General features: G+C 38.3%; 1 protein-coding gene across 4 annotated transcripts in view; it reads right to left on the reverse strand.

Moving 5' to 3' along the window:
• Positions 1 to 353: 353 nt before the first annotated feature.
• Positions 354 to 9,222, reverse strand: part of LOC108681217 (dolichyl-diphosphooligosaccharide--protein glycosyltransferase 48 kDa subunit) — a 10,434-nt gene continuing 1,565 nt past the window's right edge. For 3 of the 4 annotated variants that reach the window (XM_018170226.2, XM_018170224.2, XM_018170227.2), the window contains exons 2-10: positions 6,394 to 6,524; positions 5,780 to 5,916; positions 4,901 to 5,068; positions 4,191 to 4,395; positions 3,536 to 3,654; positions 2,958 to 3,065; positions 2,417 to 2,614; positions 2,012 to 2,092; positions 354 to 1,300 (exon numbers count right to left, since the gene is read on the reverse strand). In XM_018170226.2, the coding sequence (XP_018025715.1) occupies positions 1,142 to 1,300; positions 2,012 to 2,092; positions 2,417 to 2,614; positions 2,958 to 3,065; positions 3,536 to 3,654; positions 4,191 to 4,395; positions 4,901 to 5,068; positions 5,780 to 5,916; positions 6,394 to 6,517 (1,299 nt within the window). In that variant the 5' untranslated portion in view covers positions 6,518 to 6,524 and the 3' untranslated portion in view covers positions 354 to 1,141. The remainder of the gene's footprint in view (positions 1,301 to 2,011; positions 2,093 to 2,416; positions 2,615 to 2,957; positions 3,066 to 3,535; positions 3,655 to 4,190; positions 4,396 to 4,900; positions 5,069 to 5,779; positions 5,917 to 6,393; positions 6,525 to 9,222) is intronic. The other variant, XM_047883860.1, reaches the window with a different exon arrangement.

Here is a 9,222-nt window from a genome sequence, read left to right on the forward strand (position 1 = left end):
ATCTCTTGGAAATTTATGGCCGGACTTGCGAGTTGCGGCCGGTCTCGAGCCTCGAGGAAAATCTGCAACTTCAGTGAACAAGGAATTTCTCCCAAAGCAATGAACTTAGCTCAATGAAACTTAGTACTCCGGTGCATATTCGCACAGCTGAATTATGGATGGAGCCCAGTACAAATAGTGTTGCTTTACTGGCGTATTGGTAGGTATATATTGCAGCCGTAGTCTAACTTAAATCTGATCAAAATTTGGAGAGTAAATGCTTAATGCGTCTTAAGGTAAACTGATCTTTCGTGCCGGTCTTTCTTCGATATAAAAAGTAAATGAAACGTTGGATAGGTATAAAACTTGCCGAGTCCAAAGAAACTTTTGCCTTTTGATAAGTGGTAAATAAGTGGAGACATAAAATATATTAGGGTAATAAATAAATTTTCTAACAAAAACGCTTCTTTTGTATTAATAAACTCCAAATCAAACTCAGAATGTCCTGCCACGTTTTACAGAAAAACTCCGTTCTATTGAATGGGAATTGAACTAAACAGGCGAGGGTAATGAACTAATGAATGCGCGTTGACTTAGCTAGATTATGATTAAAATCCGAAATTTAACAAATTATTCATACAAAAGTTGACCGAATCAACGAGGCCAGGAAGTCGAGGAATGTCGAGGAACATAAATTCGCATGCAGTCTTGGTCCATAGTTTGGCTTTGGGGTACAAAAAGCTACCTCCTCCCAAAGCAGACACCATGATCATATCAGGCATCAAAGCGATGTACGTATTATCAACGAGCATTTTAGAACGATACAGTTAAGTTGTTGAGGACGATTAAATCTCTAAACCATACTTCTACTACAATATTTCGTAAATGGACACGGTTATGGTTGTATTGCCAAAATAAGCTTGATGTCGTCATCAAGAATATTGGTGGTTCTTAAAAGGGGCAATTGCTCATGACTGTGTCTATGACTATGAATTGACGTTAATTCTAGAGAAAAGTGCTAATAAATTTGAGAGGCATATTGCTGAAATGTACATAAAAAAAAAGAGTTCCAAGACGGGTAAATATTTCACACTAAAAAAATTCAGTTAGTAAAAAACAGCAGGTGCACGGAGAGCACAATATGCTAACTACACTGCCCAGTTTAGTCAGACTTCTCCCTGGGAGCGGGATCCTTATGGTGCAAGAACACGAAGGAGAAGAGGAAGACGCCGAGCATCATGCTCGCCGCCGACGCGTAGTACGGATACGCGCACCAGATGAAACGCTCGTACTGCGTGTGCAGGAACGGACGAACCGCAACCTGTGGTGAACATACACTGTAAGTTTGTCCTTTAACTCCTATCCATTCCTTAATAGCATGCCAGTACATACAGTTTCACAAAATGAAAATAGGCTAGTAAATCCGTGGTCTACGCCAGTGTAGACGACATCAAGCAACAACATGAACACCTTGGTTTGGAACTGCGGCTTTACTGTTATTTGTGAATGAATTCGAGCTCGATATAAGCTTGTGCAGTAAAATGTTATTGCAGTAGATGCGTTGAAGGCAATTGAAGGAATAACGGAGTGAGAGAAAGAATAAGTCGGTCAGAATTAAGAGGAAAATTGTGATTTTTGAGGAAAGATCATTTGATGGTTGAGGAACGAACCTCAACCATCAAAGTTGATAATTTTTAAAAAGTTCGGGACATCGATTTCACAACACAAGTTGATCTACGTCGAAAATCATTTTATCTCATAGACCTATAACCGTGACACATCAATCGACAGGAATTCACAACAGCGTGAAACCAGACAAAATATTTGCGAGATCGAGTTGTTAAATTTATTATTTGCTTGAACAACTCAGCCCCTAACTTAGAAAAAAAAGAAATGAAGCTAACTATTCGATACTTGATGATTCGATATTGACTCAGTAAAAAGTGAATTACATAAAGTAATGTCTTACTGAGGATTTATGGGGTAAGCCGGTTCGTTATCGGGCCAGAATATTAACGGTACGTCAACTCACTTGAGTGGAGTGGTATAGTCTGGTGTAGCCAACTCTGTTGTACTCCACCTTGAACTGATACACGCCGTACACGTCAGGCACCTGCACAGGAACAGGCAGTTAGTTCACTGATGACTACAGCCAGAGAAGCGGCAAGATTTCAATGACGCTATTTAAAAAAATGTATATATATATCTATATCTTCTGACAAAGAATGGATAAGATTGAAAAAGTGCTCCATGAGATGCTTTCATGAAACCACTGAGCTATTTCGACATCTAGGCCCAATATTTGAATATAAAATTATTCAATAAAATGAAAAAATGAAGAATTGAATAATATTTCTAGCTTCATGCATGAACACAAACCTAAAATTCATAAGGATTGTCAATCATATTAATCAATAACAAACAAAATTCAGCCCACCTTGAAGCGCACAGAGAAGCGGCCAGAGTCGGAAGGCTTGAGCGAGGTGCGCACGAAGGGATCAATGCGCACGAACTCGACCTGTAGGTCGTTGGTCTTGAAGGGCTTCCACTTGCCGTCCTCGAGCAGCTCGACTGTGATGTGGTACTCCAGGTCGTCCTTGATGGTGTACTCAGACGGAGGTGAGTTCTCGCCAACCTGGGTATGGACAAAATCCGTTCAATGGTAACTCATTCTGGCAATTAGCATCCAAATACGATAGTTGCTTGTACCAATAATGAATACGATGAAATTGAAGAAGTGTTGTGACAACACACAACTTCTAACTTTTCAGTTGATGGAATTATATATTTTCTTGTATTAATTAACTACGTTTGACAGATGATGGATCGATATGAAAAAAGAGACAGAATGATGGCCTCTAATTTCAATAGGTTATCAAACCTTTAATTTAATACGGTACTATATCTTCCTATTGAATTATCATAATCTTTGAGTATAAGTCATATAAAATAATTTAGATAACAAGCTTAATTCAGACCTTGTTGTGGGTGACATCGACGACCCTGATAACACCAGCCTCCTTGAGCGCCCACTTGGTCACGGCCTCCACCACCCCTCCGTTGCCGGATGTTGGGTAAAATGAACCCTGCAACAGGATAAAGCACTCAACTCCTGTGAAAATAACAACCTAATAGGTTTGTAGGAGGCTTTATGACCATGGAAGCCTTGAAAAAATTTTCACCAATGGTACAATCTTTAATAGCGCAAGTCATGATCTTGATTGCGAGTTTTCAGGCTGTCAACTTGATTTACTTAAAAACGAGAATAAAGGACAAAAAAGCAAGTCATAATGCTGTCTAACGACGTCAGGGGTGGCTATTATAACAAGAAGACGGAGCAAAGACACGCAGCGAGACGCGTTATCGCAGTGGGGATATTGGCAACGCTTACAGATATAACTAATGGCGAAGCCCGTCACTTAACCAGGAGTGGCACGTATGGACTATCTCGTAATCGTAAGCGAGGCGCGCGAGGTCCATCCACAGGTATGGGTGAGGCGCGCGTGAACAATCAGTTGGCAAGTTTGCGCCTTTATTGTGTTATAAAAATGCTTACGTCAGCCGTGGTGACGGCGGCGGAGATGAAGGCATCAGAGAAAAACTCGAGAGAGCCTGAGACGAGGACACGAGCGTTGTTGCGCGCCTGCAGGGCAGCCAGCAGCACCACGCTCTCCCCTGCACACATACACTCACTGTTATTCAGTGCTCTCACGAGGGTAAAATTAGTGGATTTATTCATCATAGTAAACTAGAACAATTATGAACAAGGGCAAGAATAAGCAGGTACTATACTATAGTAAATAATTACTTTACCGTCTTATTGAAAAAATGCCCGAAGAAATCAAAATTAAAAAATTTACTACTGTTTGAGATAACTGGTTATAAAACAGATTGTGCATTTCCTAGAAAAAGCATAGAAAGTAAAGGAATGCCAACTCCAAGGTATAAACAGAGTTGGAAATCTATGTTATGACATGATGACAAATTGGAATAAGTAATCATCACTCAGCCATAGATAACCTAATATTTTAAAATAATGAAAAATGTTCAATTTTGCAGAATTTTAGAAATAATATCCTGACTTATAGCAGGAGTTTCAATGGAAAAACACAGAAATAGTGAATGATCACTCACAGCTTGATGTACAGCATTAAGACTCGGTTATTATTAAGGGATAATGAAGTGATGAGAGAAAGACAAGTTAGCCGCACCGGTGGCGTGTGGGTACTCAGTAATGGGCTCGGTTGGGTTGTGGCAGTAGGCCGTGGACGAGGCCTTCAGCACAGGCAGGATCAAGGGGTTCTCAGGGTCGGTGATGAGACCCGTGCCTCGGTACAGCAGCGGGGCGGACGGCTTTTGCCCCACCACCAGACTGGACTGCAGCAGACCTGACACTGGCGCTGTCACCAGGGTGTGCTGATCCAGAGGAATCATAAATAATAATAATAACGGTTTCAGCGTTTATTAGGCCATAGGCCTGTCGCCAATTCTTAACATCGCAGAACATTCACAACATTTTGCGGTCTCGAACTTGCAACTCACTGCTACAATTCTGCTGTGCTTAACCGCCCGGCCTCCTTGCCGATTCTGACCAGAAACTGGCGCACAGAGCTGGGATCGAACCCGCACCTCTCTATTGCGTCAATCTTGGTACTCTGAACTGTAACCACTGGGCCACCTTGCCAGTATTTGTTGCCAAAGTTACTGCGAACTGTGAAGCTTATATTTGAACGTAAGCCATTTGAAGCACATTTCATTGATAATTCCTAAAAGAGGGATCTTTCCTTGGGTGTACAAAACAAGATATCTAATAGGTTCTGTGAAAAATGAAAGTAATCAATACAAAAATTTTAAATTTAGCTAGTTAGATTCTAGGGCAATAAAAAAAAATGTTCATGGAGCTATATAAATGTTCATTAACCTGCCCATCATCAGCTCTTGTGTCGTAGTTGAGGTGGTCAATGACTGCCGCGTCCTCCTCGTCCATCTCCACACCAACTTCGGTGGACAGCTCACGAATGAGATCAGCAGCATCAGTGGAGCCTGCCACGATCAAGTTGCCACCTTCATCAACGAACTCAATTATGGCCTGAAAAATAAACCAAGTCAGTAGAACCCTAGCAACGAATTTGCTAAAGATCTTCATCAATAACACCAATGATGGTATCACAGTAAGCAAGTCGTAGAACATGCCTATAAAGTTGCTATTTTTGTCAGGAAACTCTATGCCATATTGAATACTGAGCCTTAACAAGGGATAGAATTCAGAGGCATTTCATCAGAATCTTATGGAGAATACGTGTTGCTGAGATTCAAAAATCTAATCTTATAGGTAAAACTTGATGAACAAAGGAAATTATGGATAAAGTACGTAGGTATATCAAAAGTCATTTTTTTTCTGCATATACAACAGAAAAATGTGAAAAATTCACAATTTTAATAATAAGAAATGCATTGACCATTTTGGTACAATGAGAAGTTGGTAAGCAGAGTTTTAGAGGATCTCATTGGTAGCTCTGGGGCATTCATTAATTTAAAGATGCATGGCAACACTGCAAATTATGTGCATTTTGTCTAGGTTGATCAAAGTCTAGCAAAGTCAGAATACCAATAAAATTAAAACTGCACCGCAGTGGTACTGATACAGATACATGTATATAATCAAAAACTTGTGTTGGTCTGAATGCTAGTGGTAGAAAAATATTTATCAGATTTAGAAGAGGGAACCAAGCAAGTAAATCTATCATGCATTACAAGGCAATGTAAAAATGACTAGCTGAGGCTGGAATGTTACCCATACCTCAACACTGAGTGCCCCACCAAACTCTTCAACCCCTGGAGCAAAGAGAATGAGGTTATCGTAGAGGTATTCTCCATATCGCGCCAGCTGTAGGGACGGCTCATCAGCTGACTTGATGGTCAAGTCATGGCCACGATCTGCAGGACAAAGCAAATGCAATTGAGTACGGTACATGAGGTGGGTTATATCAAGAGACTTGTGCATTTATTTGGTGCCTGTTTTTAATCATTTGTAACACTTATGCTTTATAACTAAGGACAATAATAAGAGGAAGAATATGAAATAAAAGTAATTTCAGTAGGGATGTATGAGACAACATGGACAAAATTCTCTTGCAAGAAAACATAAGCTCTGATTCAATTTTATCATTTTTTTACAATCAAACAAGGTATATTTCCAAATCTTCGCTGATCAGACAAGATTTTAGAGAAGATGAAATGCTTGTGCCAGCAAATCATTATTTGCTCATTAACCTTTTTTCTCTAAATATGACTAGACTAAAATAGGATCAAGAGTAATGCTATGTCCGGTATGGAATACTCAATGTATCTAAGAACTTAATTATTTATGCATTTATTTATGGTAATCAAATCTTAACAGGAATAATAACTTACCAGTCAGTGCTTTCAGGAAGATGGAATGGGTTTCCCTGGTAGCCAGGGTATCTACTAACACCAGTGTTTTGGTGGCTGAAGCACAGCCTACGAGTGTCACTAGGAATAAACTTGACAGCCACATGGTCAACCTGCAAGAAACTCAAAACAATGAATATGATAAAGGAAAATATTTCAACAATATTTCTTGAAAAACACAAGAGAATATTGAAAATGAGTAGCATTTTGACTATTTTACCCTTGCACCCCAGCATAATTAGTTAAAGATCAGGGTATAATTTTGTAATTATTCATCCTGGCTATACCCAGATAACAACAGGTCTCTTGGAACCAGGATTTGCCTATGCTTTACCATAAAAGTTATAGAATGCAAAAATCAAATCCTAATTCTGTGCAACTCAGCAACTGCTTCTGAACAAAACTGGAATTCTGAGTTTTTCAAACTCCTTAGAGTTTATGTATATAACAAACAAACTTTGACTGAACTAAATGGGTTAAGACAAGGCCATGACCATGAAGCTATGAATTGGTATACATCTTTGTTGACTGAGATACAAATTGCAGATTTCAGGCTTTCAGCAACTGTCAAGCAGCACTGTCTGCATGCATTTGTTCTGAAACTTTAAAGTCACAAATGTTCAATACTGCATTGCAACTCAATTGTGCACTTTTATTTACAATTAGACAGGAGGTACATATATAATTCATCAGTATAGGTTGGAAAAATTTGTTCTTTTAAGCAGGTTTTGATGAAGACTGGACCAGAGAATATATTTTATTGACAATTTTCTTATCAGTTTTTTCAATAGATCAAACAATATTTTTGTTTGCACTGATAAATAAAAAATCAGGGTACTGATGGAAATTTTTTTTCTTTAACGTTTTGAATGTATCAATCATTCATTAATCATTATCAAGTTACAAGATACATTGAGTGATGGAATTTGAATCAACGTGGGTATAAAATCATGTAAATAGGTCATAGGATTAGGATACTAGTATTAGAAAATCAAAATTGTTAGAAATGACTAAAATATCCCAAAAATATCAAGAAATCAACAATTAAAACACTAAAAATCATTGCAAAAAACAGTCAATGTTCTAATATCATTCATCTACTAGCAGGAATCTTGCAGTTCCAAAAAATGGCATTCCTAAACCCTAATTCATATTTAATTGGTGAATGGTGACTTCTGTCTGATAACTCCAATTTTTCATTTTGGATATATATGGTTTGATTTCCAAATAATAGCAACAAGCTGATGCTGATTTGATCTTGTTAATAACTTTAAGGTGCCAGCCGTTGACATTGGAGGAAATATCCTGCTGTCAATTAGTACCGTAAAATGGGGTTACTTTGACCGGCGGGGTAACTTTGACCACTTTTCGTTTTTTTAACAAAAACCCCCAAAACTCAAAAACGATTTGACATAGAAAAATTTTGTCAATGGCCATCAAAGGCCTAATACTGAGGCTACGTAACACAATAGAAAGATTTAAAAAGTTTGCTTATCTAATAGGTCAGAAAATTAAAAATGTGACCTACAAAATAGAGCTATTACTTAAAGCCTGTCGGAGTACCCCCTCCAATTTTTTTATTTTTTGGTAAAATAACTCCAGGTTTTGATGCATTGTAGTAGAACTCTTCTAGTTACATATGCAAAAGACAAATTTTAGGAAAGTGTCATAGTTTGCAAATGGGGGGCGCTGCCCCCCCAATGGGGTAACTTTGACCACCTACCGTTAATGTCAGCCGTGACGGGGTAACATTGACCGGCTTGGAAATTAAGTTAAAATTACCATAGGTACCTATATAACATATTTTATGTTTGATACACCTATTAATATTTTTTTCTTTATGTTTCAGACTCTACAGAGAATTATATATGGTAATTTTAACTTGATTTCCAAACCGGTCAATGTTACCCCATCACGGCTGCCATTAGATGATCACATTTTGCCCATTTGGGGACAGCGCCCCCCATTTGCAAACTATGACACTTTCCTAAAATTTATCTTTTGCACATGTAGGGTAAACGCGGTATATTCCGACACATTAAGGACGCATCGAGAAATGAAAAACTATAAAAAACTGTATGCGTTACGTAAGTTCTGTTGGCTTCACGTGACTCTCAAAACACTGGACTACGCATCAGCAACGATGAAACGTCACAAAATGTTGCCATATTTATTAAAAAGCCATTAGAATGGAAACCTACCAAATCCCTATATTCCGTCACTGTGTGTGGCAATATTCGACACGTGGTGAGTCGTATTGCGTCAGCGCTTCAAATCTAACTGATACGTAATGCCGACATCCATGTGTTCGAATTCCGTTCGCTGTGTGAGCTGTATAGGGATACAACACTGCTTTGAATTAGAACACTAACAAATATTGAACACTACTTAATTACGTTTTAATTAACAACTATTAGGCTTTTAATTAAGCAAATTTCAATTTTTGTACAAAGCTTGGAACGATCTGTGTGTGTCAAATTCAAGTTGTGTCAGAATTAGTTTTCATGTGTGATGATGTGTCTAAATCCATTTCTCAACTTAATCATCTAGCCTCTAGGTATTAATTTATTTACAACTTGAAATCAGCGAATACAAGTACCGTAAAATGGGGTAACTTAGACCACTTTTTTTCTTATAAATGATGCCATTTTCTTACTAGCTAAATTAAACTTGAATTGAAACATGCAAAATACAGGTCTATACTCTAGCTTCACTCACCATAAATTGCTGGCTCCTGCCTCTCATAGTCTTTATGTAATTTCAAAAAAAGTGATGGTCTTTGTTACCCCAGCTCTTGGGGTAACTTAGACC

This window comes from Hyalella azteca, unplaced genomic scaffold, assembly GCF_000764305.2.
Source record: "Hyalella azteca isolate HAZT.00-mixed unplaced genomic scaffold, Hazt_2.0.2 contig13873, whole genome shotgun sequence".
NCBI classification, from domain to species: Eukaryota; Metazoa; Arthropoda; class Malacostraca; order Amphipoda; family Hyalellidae; genus Hyalella; species Hyalella azteca.